At 40.8% G+C, this 15,847-nt stretch overlaps 1 protein-coding gene across 1 annotated transcript in view; it reads right to left on the reverse strand.

Annotated features, from left to right (window-relative positions):
* The window catches only part of DDX60 (DExD/H-box helicase 60), a 63,642-nt gene extending 51,208 nt beyond the window's left edge, over positions 1-12,434 (reverse strand). Inside the window, exons 1-8 of the mRNA XM_056855060.1 lie at positions 12,278-12,434; positions 11,326-11,386; positions 9,590-9,779; positions 7,794-8,135; positions 5,937-6,053; positions 4,216-4,341; positions 2,698-2,853; positions 1,155-1,296 (exon numbers count right to left, since the gene is read on the reverse strand). Coding sequence (XP_056711038.1) covers positions 1,155-1,296; positions 2,698-2,853; positions 4,216-4,341; positions 5,937-6,053; positions 7,794-8,135; positions 9,590-9,779; positions 11,326-11,386; positions 12,278-12,434 — 1,291 coding nt within the window. The remainder of the gene's footprint in view (positions 1-1,154; positions 1,297-2,697; positions 2,854-4,215; positions 4,342-5,936; positions 6,054-7,793; positions 8,136-9,589; positions 9,780-11,325; positions 11,387-12,277) is intronic.
* Between the last annotated feature and the right edge of the window lie 3,413 nt (positions 12,435-15,847).

Raw genomic sequence — 15,847 nt, forward strand, 5'->3', positions numbered from 1 at the left:
AGATTTGAGCTCCTCAGTTTGTGCCTGTGCAAGTGACTCTAGAATTTTTCTGCATTGTTTCATTTGGCATACCCCCGCAAACTGCTGTTTGCCCTTCTCCCTGGTGTTGGTATTGTATGTTTATGCACTTTTACTGGATTATTTTATAATTATAAACGCTGCTTTTAATGTTAAAATCTTTTCATGTTCATCACCTTGGAGACCCTAATCAGGTGGAAAGGCAGCATTAGAATGTTTTAAATAAATAAAGTATATATGTTTTTAATTGGGGAAAAAACAGTCTCGTTGGCTAAGAATGTTACCATGTAAGCCAATTAACATAGTGTACTTTTAAGAAGAGATGTTACGGGGGGGAAACACACACAGTTCAAAGAATGAGCTCTTCTTCCATTGGCCCACAGACTATCAATGAAGTATACTTATGGGATATAATAAAGGGGCTTACCTCCTGTACTAGTCAAGACATATCTATAACTAGGCCAGAGGGGAGTAAATCAGCAACATTCCTTTCAGTAACTTACAGTGCTACAAGCTTCACATTTATTTTATTTTATTTCATTTCCATCACACCCTTTCTCAGCCAGGGCCGGACTCAGGGTGGCTAGCAATAATAACACATTCATTAAAACACCAGCATAATAATGTACAAATATATAATTAATTAGTATCTATAATAATAACAATAATTAAATAATTTAAAATGGTGCCCTTAATTAAATAATTAAAAATAGTGGTTCCCACAGTTTAGTCTAGTTTAAATAAATTAGAGAGGGGAATCACTCTAGATCAGGGTGAGCTTGGTCTTGGAGAAGTAATATAAGGTTTTAATCAATCTCACTGCCTTGGTAAATGAGCCATTAACATAACAGGGTTTAACAGAGAAACATGACAATTTTAGAGGAAAATGTGTAGGTTTTGCTCAACAGGGGTGCCACATATTGGTTGAGGAAAAGGAGATTGACAGAAAAGAGGGAAATGAACACAGAGATGGCCCTTGTCCACTGCAGCTACCATACAACAGTTCAGGGCTACAAACTGGCAAGGTTAGCCACTTTAAACTGGTTCCCTGCATCCTTACTGTGACTGGATGGTTCTTTGCCTGTGTGAATCTTCTGGTGTGTTATCACTCAAACAATTCAAAATGAATAAAATACCTGAAAGTTTTTCTGCTTCGTAATAAAATGCAATGTTCTTTAACAAGAGATTGTCACTCAAATCCGGAAGGACAGAAAAATCAATATTCCATGAGGTTTGAGTAGCAAGATGTTCCAGAACAACATATTCACAAAGTTTATGCTGAAAGGAAATTTGTAAAACTCTTGAGTATAATTCATTTGCATAAACTTTGTGTTCCACTTCTCTGAAATGTTCAAAGCATCTTACAATAAATCAAAATGTACATATATAAAATCCATTATAACTACAGAAAGATGCAGAGCAAAAAAATCTAGACATTTTCTAATTGAGTACCCTTCAAAATAAACAATATACGCACACAAAAACAGAGGAAGGGTTCCTCTTTGACCACCAAAAAGACTATGCTGGGGATCATGGGACAGGTATGGTCAAAAGCCATGTGGGACAGGGGCTGTAGTAAGGAGGGGAAGTAAGACTGGGTGTAAAGGCTGGCTGGATCCAACCCAGAATTCACATTGATACATGATGCCAATACACAACATCGCAGGAATAATGCCTGTAAATTTTAAGACTTTAGTTTAGCTGGAGATTTAAGGATGTATACCATGAGTCTTCTTTTCTGAAAGAATTAAATATATTTTCATGACCTCAAGTATCCAAATTATTTTATGGAACAAGTCAAGACTTTTCCCGTACTGCTTGTTTTGGTGCCACAAACATATAGGCTTATAGCTTTCAGAGTACACATAGTATACTCAGCAGGACCAGAGGAAAACCAAGTACTGGAAAGCATGTTTGATGTATTTCTAGGAGCCTTTGGCTATGTGCTAATAGTTGATGCATGCAGAGTTTGGCATTGTCCACAGATCTTTATACAATCACCAAGATGCGTAACACTGGTAAAAATCAGAGGTTGTACTGTAGACAGACAGGAGCATCAGTCCTTAATATGTTTATGGCTCGGAACAGGATGGCTGAGCACATCCAAATGTATTTGCAAGGATGATTTCACATGAGTTCACTGTGCTGGAAGGATAACAGGACGTTTATTTGTCTACTTATTTTAAGTACTTCTATGCCAATTTCTCTATGAAAATTACATTCAGAATGGTGTGCAGAATGTTCATTAAACTAATTGCATTACTGTGTAGTTTGCTTATTTGAAAATCTCCTTCACAGAGTAAAATGTTTGCCTAGGGTAGGTTTTCCCCTCCTTTCAATCAATAAAGCTATTTTATTGGTCTCATATCATTCTGAATGGATGGGGAAAGACACAGTAGACTGCTTGCCTTGGCAACAGATCATGTTCTCTCTTGTAGGCGCTTCAGTTGTTATCAGTGATGCCATAACATAACCAAATCTGATAGGAATGTGAATAGAAAATCATAATCTCTCATCATAATCCTTTGCCTAATGGGCGATAATTTTTCAGGTCATGAAAATGTTCACAAAAATCAACTTCTGATTCAGTTGATTCCTAGTTAGAACCATTTTGAAAGGTAGCCAATAATAAGGATTCCTTTGTTTCAATATTTTTAACGTCTCTATAGCAGTGCCTACCTGTTGAATGAACAAGAACGTTTCTTCATTCCACTCATTTTTGATTAATCTGATCTGAGCTCGTTGTGAAAGGGGCAAGTGTTGAAGAAAAACCACACTGAGGCAATACATCCTAATTAGGTCTTCAGCTTCTTGCAGGGTTAATGCAGGTTTTCTCTTCAGTGAAGCACACACACAAAAGAAAATTTTATGAAACAGATACTACAACCCATGTTTTGAAATGATGCCTTAACTGCCTTCCCACTTTGTAAATATTTTATATTATTGGTAAACTATTCTTCAAGAACGGCCACATATTCATTTAGTTCAGTGGTTCCCAAACTTTTCGGGCCACTGCCCCCTTGGTTCCACAAACTCAACCCGAGAGCCCCCTACCCTATCCAACAACACAGTTGAAGGGGCCCACCTCTAGCACACACACCCCTCTGCCCCTTGCCTCTTTGTGCCCCCCTAGGTAATCCCACCGCCCCCCAGGGGGTGGTGCTGCCCACTTTGGGAACCACTGATTTAGTTGAATAAACTTCTAATTGACACCTTAGAAACACATCATTAGGTCAATTTTTAACTGAAAAACTAAAATGATAATTGTAGCCACCTTGATGGCCCCAAGGGACCCAGATGACATCGGAGCACTCCTGACAGCCCAGCCAGAATAAAAACTTGTCCAAGCCAGAGTTGCCAGCAGAAGGGCGGGTCCCACTACAGCCAATTGCATAGACAAAAGTCAGTCGGGGTCAAAGGGGAGAGAACAGCTGGAGGAAGCAGCAAGCAAGATGAAGAAGGTAGCCATAGGCAGCACTGGTCCAAAGGAGGAGTTTGGTCTGGGCTAATGTGATGGGGAGTATCCTGCAGGCCATGAGAGGACTGCCGGAGCCAGAAGTGGCCCAAGAGGGACAGACCACAGCACTCCTGCCAGTCATTTAATTTTTCATTTAATTTTTTTATTTAAAAATAAATATATGGGGAGGGTTAGGGGTCCCCATAGCAGCTATTTTGTGGAGGTGCCTAGTACTCTCTAACAATTCCAGAAGTGCCCATAGAACTCTGCAAGTTGTAGGGCTCCTAATCTATGCCCTGGCCATTTGTTTGAGAGTACTGGAAGTTGTTTATTGCTGAAAACTTGTCGGATAAGGGCAGTTATATGCAAGGCTGTGGCTCCTCCTGACTGTATTGAGAATATCCATGTCGGAACCACAACTTTTTGTAGCTGCTGGTACAGTAATGCAGTTCCTAAAGCTAGTGATGAACAGTAACTAGCTGGGAAATCACCATCCAAAATGACAGTAGGAAGGGAGTTTTTTAAAATGCATGCGCACAGGAATATTGTAGGTATGTAAAGTGCCAGCAAGTCACAACTGACGTATGGTGACCCTGTAGAGTTTTCAAGGCAAGTCACGATCAGATGTGGTTTGCCATTGCCTGCCTCTGCATGGGCTGAAAGAGTTCTCAGGGAACTTAAGTTTCAGGTATATTAGACTGTTTTAAGCAGAAACTAACTTTTACTAAGGAAGTTCTCACCTGTTTCACAGAAGAAGTTTGGTTGTCTTGACTGTACTTTTCTAAAATCAGTGAACATGTGACAATACAGACTATATATCGGAGATCTTCTATCGCCTTCTGTAATGCAGTGATTTTTGCATGAACCTGACATTTCAGAACATAAGAGCAAACAGAGAAACAAGCTAACTCAATATTTTATTTTTTATAGAAGAGGTGGTTTTTATACTCCACATTTTCTCTACCTTTAAGGAGTCTCAAAGTGGCTTACAATCACCTTCCCTTTCCCTCCCCACTGCAGACACTTTGTGAGGTACTTGGGGCTGAGAGAGTTCTGAGAAAACTGTGACTAGCCCAAGGTCACCCAGCAGGCTTAATATATAGGAGTGGGGAATCAAACCCGGTTCTCCAGATTAGAGTCCGCTGCTCTTAAGCACTATACCACGCTGGCTGTATAGAGGTAAAAGTATTTTTAAAAATCAAACTTTTTAAAATACCATCACAAACATGCTTATGTGAAGAACAACAGGGTGGATCAAGGCAACTTTCTTCTTTCAGTTCCACCCACTTCCCCTCCTTACTGCAATCCCAAATCCAAGACAGCTCTTTCACATGCTGATAGTTTGCAATCAGATTCCATTCAAATTTAGAATCTCTTCCTTATGTTCAGACAATTTGAAGGGAGGAGGGAAATGCTTGAAACCTTACTTGTTAGAGATATTTCTAATGGAAGAGGCCCTGCCTTCTTTTCTAAGAACATAAGAAAGGCCCTGCGGGATCAGACCAAGGCCCATCAAGTCCAGCAGTCTGTTCATACAGTGGCCAACCAGGTGCCTCTAGGAAGCCACTAACAAGACGAGTGCAGCAGCACCATCCTGCCTGTGTTCCACTGCACCCAAAATAATAGGCATGCTCCTCTGATACTAGAAAGAATAGGTATGCAGCATGCCTAATATCCATTCTAACTAACAGCCATGAATACCCCTCTCCTCCATGAATATGTCCACTCCCTTCTTAAAGCCTTCCAAGCTGGCAGCCATCACCACATCCTGGGGCAGGGAGTTCCACAATTTAACTATGCGTTGTGTGAAAAAAATACTTCCTTTTATCTGTTTTGAATCTCTCACCCTCCAGCTTTAGCAGATGACCCCGTGTTCTAGTATTATGGGAGAGGGAGAAAAACTGTCTCCAAACCATGCATAATTTTATAGACCTCTTGTACTTTGAGAAGCATGAGGCTTTGTCCCTGGTTGCAAGGAACCAAATAACTCCAATTTCAAAAAAAGAACATTTGTCAAGTAGAGAAGTATAGAGCTCGACCACAAATTACAGAGGGGAAAAAAAGGGGGGGGACCTCTGATAGAAGAGGTTTTAAAAAAAAACTCTTTTGGGTCATCCACAGCATCTGGCAAAACTTTGGCTCCAGTTCTTCTTCCCTCCAGTTACACTGTATTCAGTAGATTGTGACCTGCTTGCAAGGATTCTAGTTTTAACTGGTAGTCTACTTAGTATATTTTGAGCATGTTAGTAATATTAGAAGGGAGGGAAGGTTGGGTGGGACAGCTTTGCAAACTGTGTAACATCTTGGCTGAGATTTTGCTTTCCCTTCCTGTTCCAGGTAGAAAGCTTTGGTCTAGCCAGAGGAATGAGTCCCTGGCATGAGCCAAAAAGCCAAAACAAAAGTAGTCCATGAATATCTACATTCACAAATAATTATGATAAATTGTGAACATGTACGTTACCTTTGTGATCAAAGTTTCCAGAATTTTATCTCCAGAAAGAGAAAGGACTGCTTCTGAACAATATCTCTTCATATATGTAACCAATGTTAGATACAAATTCTTAATCCCTGTTTTATGCTTAAAAGCAAAACACACACACACAAAATCATGAGCATAACGCATCCAGATTTCAAAGCTTCCATCTCCCACTAATGCCCCACTGAAATCTATTCAGGTTGCTATTGTTACTGTTCTTGCTGCTACTGCTCTTGTCATTATTATTAGGACAGGCATTTCACTTTGGGGCTATAGGATGCTACTGCATTTTCTGTACCACAACACAAAGCGCCAGTTACCAAAAAACTCAGAAATTCTGTATAAGGCATGTTATATAAAGAACCCTATACAAATTATGCACAATAACCATTCTACTCAGGTGCTAGAGGGGGAATAACACCATGTAACTATGGAAGGTTTCATGCTTCTGACTTCTAAGATTCTTGTGCTGGAACCAGCATTTATTTCTTCAATATGAGGCTGTTATTCCCCCTCTAGCACCTAAGCAGAACGGTTATTGTGCAAAAGCCATTATATCATTCTATACAAAAGGTAACAATCATCTTACAAGTGGCTGTCGATGAATGCTCATGGAATTGTACTGCCAAAAAATAGTATTTCCTTTTTCTTCTTCATTCTTTTGATACCTCATCTCTCCTTCCCCCCACCCCCCAAACCAGGGTCAGGGGTTTCACAGATACTATTTTACTCCTAAGACTCCCTATCAAAATTTCTTTGCTACCTACATCTTAAAATAGGGTTCCCAGCTCTGGGTTGGGAAATTCTTGGAGATTTGCGGATTGGAGCCTGGGGAGGGAGTGGTTTGGGTAGGGAAGGAACTTCAGTGGGATATAATGCCATACAGTCCACCTTCCAAAGCAGCCATTTTCTCCAGGGGAGCTGATTCTTGTAACCTGGAGGCCAGCTATACTTTCAAGAGATCTCCAGCCACCACCTGAAGACTGGCAACCCTACAAAACCAACTACGTACTAGCAATGACTGATTAATATCAGTGTGAACTGGAGCAAATCCATTTCACTTGCATAGTACACATTTTGCTCTTTGTACTTTGTGTGTGTAAAGTGCCGTCAAGTCGCAGCCAACTTATGGCGATCTCTTTTGGGGTTTTCATGGCAAGAGACTAACAGAGGTGGTTTGCCAGTGCCTTCCTCTGCATAGCAACCCTGGTATTCCTTGTTGGGTCTCCCACCCAAATACTAACCAGGGCTGACCCTGCTTAGCTTCTGAGATCTGATGAGATCAGGCTAACCTGGGCCATCACCTTGGCAAATTTCCAAATCCATATCTGCCAAAATAAGCAGGAGGGATGAAGGGTTGCTTATGGCAGTCACAGGTAGATTTTAGCCACTGTGCATAATACTCTTGTCTTCTAATACTAAATATCATTTTATGAAAGGCTGTGTTCATTTAGTAAATTTGACAAGCCTTGGCTCAGTAGCAATCCTATGGATGGCAATGAGATGTTGCCCCTACATGTTAAAATACTCAATGGTTTTCAATGAGAGCACATTAGAACTGGAAAGACATTCACAGTAACATCCAAAATATTCAAGGGAAATCGATCTGGTGATTTCTCCTCAGCTATAACTAAGAGGAAATTCAGGGGATTCTTGTGACATAAATACTGCTCTTTTCTGATCCTACCATTTATCCCTAAAAAAACAGATGTGCCATTTTGTTACACAGGACACACCTCAGAGCTGTTGTTGAAACTAAATGGCCATGTTAATTAAAAAATGGTAATAAGGCCTATTTCCCTTTTGCTCACTGTAGGAGAATTATTCTACATTACCATTCACCTGTTGAAAAAAGCACCATTGATGGTATCCGCTATGGATATGATATCCATAAATTCTGATGGCATCTGATTCTTGTCCTGAAGTAAGTACAATGTTGATTCTATTTGACAATGTGTGAATAATACATATATGAAGAAAATTGGTCTGCAATTGATCCAGGCCTTCCTCAGCAATTATTAAGAAATAGGGATAGTTCTCCTCCAGAAAATGTTGCCAGTCGCTGCCTAAGCAGTTAGAAAACTCAGTATGTACAGGAGTTTGAGTGTTGTTTCTCAGATGAGTAATCAATGCAGTTCGCAAAGAAAGGAGATCAAGAGTTCTATAATATATATATTCTGCATCCTGCAAAAAAAGCAATTTGTATGTAATATTTTTAAACTCTACAGTAGCTGCCTCAGAACATTTAAAGAAATACATTCTTTGTTAGGAATTATATTAAGGTTGCAATCCCATTCTACTACAGTACATCCATGGTGGACCCACTAAAGTTGACTGAACTGAAGCACATACACAACCATACACATGATGGTAGATGACGGGCTGGATACTTTCGATTCTATTATGCAAACGATAGAGCTTTCCACCAACATAAGGAGCCTTTTGCTGGGTGCAAGGATACTATTATTATTTTATTTATTTTATTCTGGTTTTAATTGTCTTTCAACTATTATTGTAAGCCACCTTGAGCCATGAGAAAAGGTGGGGTTATTAATATTTTCATAAATAAATAAGGATCCACTACTGCCAGTGGAAGGCTCCTTGCACCAGTAGAAGGCTCTTCTATTAGCAGAATTAAAGGATCCAACCATAACAGTTGTACTTACACAGCATTCCCTAGTATTTATTGGGAAACCTCTCTCTAGGACTGTTGGGTTGTTCAGAAGACCTATGAGGACTTTTTAGGCAACGAGTTTTTGACCTGTTCAAAATCAGACTATCTGGATGGGAGAAAGGAGCTCATTTTGCAGTCACATGCTTGTTCATAAATCCAGAGTAAGCTCTGCAGCCACTATTTATTTATTTGATGTATCTGTAGCATGCCTTTTATCCAAAGAACTCAAGGTGATATAGAAGGGAACTTACATTTTCTTCTCATAATGATTCTATGAGATAGGTTATGCTTACAAAAAATGACCAGCCTGAGATTACCCAGTGACCCTGAAAAAATGAGCATTTGACGCAGGTCATCTCCACACTCTACCCACTTATACTGTGCCCTCTCTCAGGAATCTTTATAACTGTAAAATCAACCAGTTTCACAAGAACAATAAAAATTCCATAAAATATTCTGCTTAAAGCAGACCGTGGCATAGCAGAGTGTGGCATAGTACAGTAAGTAATGCCCAAAGGTTGCAATTCCAAGTATACTCACTGAAAATTAAGTGCCACTGAAATCAATTAACTTGTTTCCCAGTAAACAAGACTGGGATTCAAAATCTGCAAGGCAGAGGAAAGCAGTGTTCTGCAAAGGAAGACTTAAAAGGTTCAGAGTGAGCTTTTAATGGCAGGGCTTCCTGCCTGTATTCCTTTTATCAACACTCCCTAAATAGGACCGATATTTGCTGTTTCGAAAAAAATGTACATTGAGTTGTTTCTTGCAAACATGTTTAGGTGATCATTGTAAGAATGAAGATCACAAGAATTCTACACTGTAGCATCAACTGGACACCAATTTCAGATAAAATAGTCCCGCCTGAATTATTTTGCCTTGGTAGCAGACTTGTTACAAATTTCTTCTTATAGGGAGAAAACAAACAAATAATAAGACACACAGTTAAAACAGCTCTTCCTGTTACCTTGAAGAAAACAATGACATATTTTGCTCCTTTGCTTGTTAAATCGAAGAGAAAGCGTTCCACAAGGTAAAAGAAGTGCAAATTCTGTCCTCGCTCTAACGTTAGATCTCTTGCACAAGTGATGAACAGTGAATCACCATCAATCAGAAAAAACTCCGATTCAACATAGTCGTTTAGCAAACTGACGTATCTGGACCAGAAATGTTATATGTTAACAAACAATGGCACTGAAGTATCTTTATTGCCTTATCAGTTAAAAAAAAAAAAGGACAAAGAGAAACAGCTGTTTTCTAAACATTTGATCCTTAAACTAATGGAAAATTAGAATCTATCGAACTACAAGCCATTTATTACTATATTCAGGTTGGCTGGATTTGTTCACACGATGCCTCTCTTAAGGTAGCTAGTAGAAACTAACACAAGTAAAGAAAACGTGCATGCACATTTTGCATCTTCTTATGTACAGAACAATTCTATGAAGCTGCACTGTAAAACACAAGTCACTGGCATCTCTAAATTCCTGTGGTAAGAAAGAGAGAATGAAACCATAGAACAATCTGAATAAATACGAGTGCTTTATTGCACAGGCAACCTTTTCTTCAGCAAGGATCAAGAATCACCATTAACAGCCCATTCCTGAGCTGACCACATAGGGGAACGGCAGGGAAGAGGCGCAGCGGCACCATGGAGAGGCCGCGCCGGTGGAGGGACGAGGCACAGCCTTGCAGTGCTCGTCTGCCAGTGGCCGTGGCCTCGCCGCCAGCGAGGTCACGCCGCCTCCTAAGGGGATTCGCCCCCCCCCCTCAGGAATGGGCTGTTAGTTTATTAGTGGACAAAAACTTTCTATCAAAAGGCTCTTCAAAACACCTCCTGTGACTTGTACCAACAAATTAGGATCTGAAACTCCTGGCATTTACTTAAGTTTTTTGTTTTACAAAAATTGCTCACAGGCTGTACAATTGCATTTCTAAGTGTTTTGTAACAGATGTATCACAAGCCTTAGAAATAAGCATCTTGATAATATTTATGTATATATTACTTGTTAAGTGCCTATAAGAAACTTTTTTTTCTGAAGTCACAGATGATTTATGGCAACCCCATAGGGTATTCAAGGCAAGACATTCAGAGATGGTTTGCCATTGCCTGCCTCCGTGACAGGACCCTGGTATTCCGTGGAGGTCTCCCTTCCAACTACTAGTCAGGGCCGAACCTGCTTAGCTTCTGAGATCTGACAAGATCAGGCTAGCCTGGGGCTATCCAGGTCAGGGGGTAAACACCTACAGCATAAAAAAGAAGCACAGCCCTAGCCCAGCCCACAGGTTTACAATCTCCTAGAAAGTGTCAGCACATATACATACAAAGAAATCCTATTCCTTCCTTCCAGCCTTATAAGTACAGTATAAATTCTAGGATCCCCAAATGTGCTATTTATCTGAGGAATTCTGGAACAATGAGTAGAACCTTTGTTTATTTATTTTTGTTTTATATTTAAAAATAGGAGTGGAACTTGGTATATAATTCAAAGCTGCCCAGGTCCTCTGTGACATCAGAGCATGTAAACTAATGACAGCCACAGTAAAATATCCACTGGGACATTACAGCAAATCAGCCATTTTCATTAACAATGAGACATGCAGAGAGGTTAGAGGTCTACAAGGAGATATGAAGAGATCAGAAAACAGAGCATTTACAGGATACTGCAAATATACGACAATCTCTTAGCTAGCTGTACTTACTCTGCTTTAGGTATTTCTTCCATGATTAAATCAGTTATCTCTTCCATGCATCTTTGTAGCACTGGAAAAAAGATCTTAATAATTAATCCAACAGTTATGCAGGGATTTTTTTAGGTAATCCGTTTGCCACAGAGATCCTAACTAAAATCCTAAATAAAATAACATGAGCAGAATCTTGTGGGAAGCCATTTGTTAGAAGCAGCTCCCACAAAGGTTATGATTATTTGAACCACACCTGAAAATAAGTGTTCACAATGATATACTTAAAATCAATATGTCACAGCATTTTTAATCTGGGTGGCGTACCGTTCAGACAAAGCCTAAAAATTCAAGGCCCCACCTCCACCTCCTTTACACAGTTTAACACTATCCATTTCAGGCTGGGTAAAAAATATCTCCTCTCTATAGCCAAACATTTGGTGATACGATTACAGGGCACTTGTCAAACATTGATCAAAAACATATGAACTACCTGCAGCCCCTTAGACTTCCTATGTGGTTGGGGGGAGGTTATTTGATCTCTTTCTTCCTTTCTTCCTTTCTTCCTTTGCAAAGAGTAAGAGACTCTAAAATCAGTAGCAAACCTTTCCTGTTCTCTCACCCTTGGTCATCCAATCATAGATCTCTACAAGGCAACAAATTCAGAACCCTACATCAGATCTCTCTCTCGCGCGCGCTCTAAATACACACCTGCCTCATTCTTTCAGCCAGGAGGAGGGCTCATCTATTCTAGCCCTGATAGGCAGTGGAACAATCCCTCTCCTGGCAACTAAGACCAACTGGGGGAAATATGCCACAAACCAGTCACATTTAATGTCATGTGTAGTAGACTGAGGCTCAGTGATTGAGGCTGAGTGTCAGACCCATTCGCAGACCCCAAGCTCCTTACGTAAGACACACCTTGTCTCCAAAGCAACAGGAACAATAATTGGAAAATTATACAGTTACTCACCTGGATTTAGGATGTCACAAAACTTTTGTTCACTTGAAACATTAGCCAAGGGTGCTTGCTCTGTCTCCTTCGCCAGACTGAACATGTTTGAAGAGCCTTCATCTCCCCTTTCTCCTCCAGAAGCCATGGCAGGTTTATGGCTGTTGCCACTAGCCATTGGGCCTTCTTTTCATGCACCTTCAGATTACCAGGCAGAGATATGTATCATTCTATTTTGCTCTCTATATGTAGCCATAATTATAAATGTTGCATGTGAAAACACATTACCACTCATTTATCTGTGCCCAGGCTAGCATCACTGTATCATGTTTTCTGATTCTACAAATGGCAATCGGCCATTGTAAAACTGACTTTGTTCTTGACAAATTAATCATAAGCATTTGCACTAGGGTCATTTATGCATGGAGTTTTGCATTTGTTTTCTGTCCATTAGAGATGACCTCACAGCCAGCCCTCGCAAATCCCAGGTCTTCCCGTTGCTGTGAAATCCGGATTCTTCTATCACTCCTGAGATCAGTCCAGGTGAAATCTCCATGCATAAGCCAAAGCGTGCCACAGAGACGTTGGGGGTGACATTTCTCTCACATAAAGCACTATACAAAGCAGCATTTCAAGGGGCGGGAATTCAAATATTTTTTTCTTTCTCAGAGTTCTTTCTGAGCAGACAAACATGAGAAAGGATTCTAAAAAGATGCTTGGGTTTCTCCCACCCCAACCCCATTCCTTTTAGAAAGCTCCATTTCTTGAAAAGGTTTGTAAGACAGCACTTGTGTTTCTGCCGGGAGGAGGGGGCAATAGACTTTCACTCACAGAAAGCACTACAGCCAATTACAAAGCAGCGTTTCAAGGGGTGGAGACTCAAATGATTCCTGATTTGAGCTTAGTGACTGCCGGTGCATAGATTCACAACAGAAAAGTATGGGTCGAGCGACCTTCGAGCCCCAGGTAAAACTTCCATGCATAAATGACCTAGAACTGCTTGCAATTCTGCATTCCTCCAGATGACAAATGGGAGCAGCTCACTACTTTCCCAATACCTACCTTTCTTTCTTCCCCCCTGATCTTAGATCAAGGTCTTGAACAATAATACCACAAAACTTAAATAAGATCCATCTCTAAATACACCTCCCTTACCCAATACCTATCAATGTTCTGCTCCTGCCAACAGAGTGTATGACAAAAGTAGAATTTACTCACAATTATTTGTCTCTTATAGACAGAGACTCAGTAGAAATGTCTTTACTACTATCCGAAGAACCACACTGGACCATTTTGTTCTGTGCCGCCATGTATCATGGGGCTTCCTTTTGTATTAGCATCTCAGTGTGTGCAAGATCAATGGTTTTCAATGGGGCTGGTGGTAATGGAGATATTAGCACAAGAGGAAGTGTGCAGCAGAGACTATTTATTCATTTATTTGGAACATTCGTCTGCTGCCTCTCCAGACTTGCTGAGGCGGATCACAATTAAAACAGTAAAAACAATTTAAAAAATCACTAAGAATAAATACAGATAAAATCAATACAAACAATATTTATTGAAAATAATTTTATGCTGCCTTTCTGCCCATTTTAGGGTCTGCAGGGTGGAAAATAATCTAAGACATTAAAAAACACATAGTATAAAAAGTATTAAAAACAACACTTAACAAAACAAAACACATATACAAAAGAAGGTCATTGATGATACACTTCATTTGCTAGTGTTGCCAGGTCCCCTTGGCCACCAGCAGGAGATGGGGGTAGGGTTACCAGATCCACGTTGTGAAACCTTTGGAGATTTGGGGATGGAGCCTGGGCAAGACAGGTATCTCAGTAGGGTCAATGCCATAGAGTCCACCCGCCAAAGCATCCATTTTTTCCAAGGGAACTGATCTCTGAAGTCTGGAGAAGAGGTATAATTCCAGGGGATTCCCAGGTCCCACCTGGAGGCTGGCATCCCTAGTACCTGCTGGTGGACGGCAACGATAGAGGGGGACAGACAAATCTCCCTGGGGATGTAACTGCTGCTTTTGGTGCCATGACTGAGAGTGCCCTTTCTAAGGTTGCCACCCATCAAGCCTCAGATGACAAGGGCAATATAAAAATAAAATTACCAATAAAAGCAGCCAATAAAAGCAAACCAGAGTGTAAAAATCACTTAAAACCGAACAGTCGAAAACAATGTTGATAAAACAGCTTCAGGCTATGAGCCAACCACTATCTAGAACTCTCAGAACTTGTTCATAGGATCCAAGTCATTATCTCTATTTTGTCATAATTCCTTGAAAAGCAATTCTTTAGAAGAAATTATAGCAGTTTTTATATTTACTGAAGTGAACCTTATCTCTTTTTCCCATTTGGGCTTTGCAATGAGGAACAAAGTCCAGCAAAGGGACTTTGCACCAGTTTGAAGAAACATCTTTTGATGACAATCCCTCCCAATATGCAAATAGAAATGCACAGTATAATCCGGGAGTGGGTGGATAGTTGTGTCAGGGATGGCGCAGCCATGGCGCAGCTGAGCTGCCTCCTGAATGGCTTGCCACACTGCAGCCAGCAAGCCAAAACGAAAGGCGGAGGCTAATCTGGTGAGCTGGATTTGTTTCCCCACTCTTACACATGAAGTCAGGTGGGTGACCTTGGGCTAGTCACACTCTCTCAGCCTCACCTACCTCACAGGGTGTCTGTTGTGGGGAGGGGAAGGTGATTGTAAGCCAGTTTGATTCTTCCTTAAGTGGTAGAGAAAGTCAGCATATAAAAACCAATTCTTCTTCTTCTAACCCTCATGATACTGCTCTATGTAGATCCATGGGGCTGAGCCACCATTTTTGCAGGTGTAAGTTCACACGGGAAAAAGCAGATGCTCCTGGGGCAAAAAGTCTCGGAGCTGACTAATGTCAGCCTCACCCCCAGGAACACCCCCTTTGGCACTGGTGCAAGCCCCTGCATCAGAGGAGTGATCCTGCTGTGGCTGCACAGGCACCCACGCATGGCGCTGCTGTGCCACTCCCTGGCAGCACCATAAGTGGCCTGGTGCCAGCATAAATGCCCATTCCCGTGGTGTAAGTGGCATTTAAGGCAGCACCAGGGTCACACCACCTTTTAAGGGCTTTTGCCCCTCCCCCTTTAGGATTGCATCATTAATCTCATGATGCAGCCTTAGGTCTGAAGTCCAAAACGCTAGCTTGGATATTGGACAACATATGCCATTTTGTCCAGAAAGGAGGTAGTAGGGTCCAGAAGAGTAGGTAGTCAGAAAGATGGCAGTGATCCCTTTAGAGGTATAACAGATTATCCATCAAAATGAAAAATCTTTGTATTTAGAACCCACTGGACTAAAGATTATTCCATGTCTCCTTCCTGTTTTCTCCATTCCTAAGAACTGCCAGCTCCTTTTCATGCCTAAAACCATCCCCTCCATGTTATCCCTATGACTTCCCTCAGCAATCTCACTCTTAGAGGGTTACTGCACTTGTATTCCCTGCAATGTATTAAGAGTCTGAAAATGTTATAAAAGATACTGTTCGCACTTTCTATGTATTCCCACCGATGTATTAAGAGTTTGAAAACGTTATAAAAAATACTGTTC

Source organism: Euleptes europaea, chromosome 9 (assembly GCF_029931775.1).
Source record: "Euleptes europaea isolate rEulEur1 chromosome 9, rEulEur1.hap1, whole genome shotgun sequence".
NCBI classification, from domain to species: Eukaryota; Metazoa; Chordata; class Lepidosauria; order Squamata; family Sphaerodactylidae; genus Euleptes; species Euleptes europaea.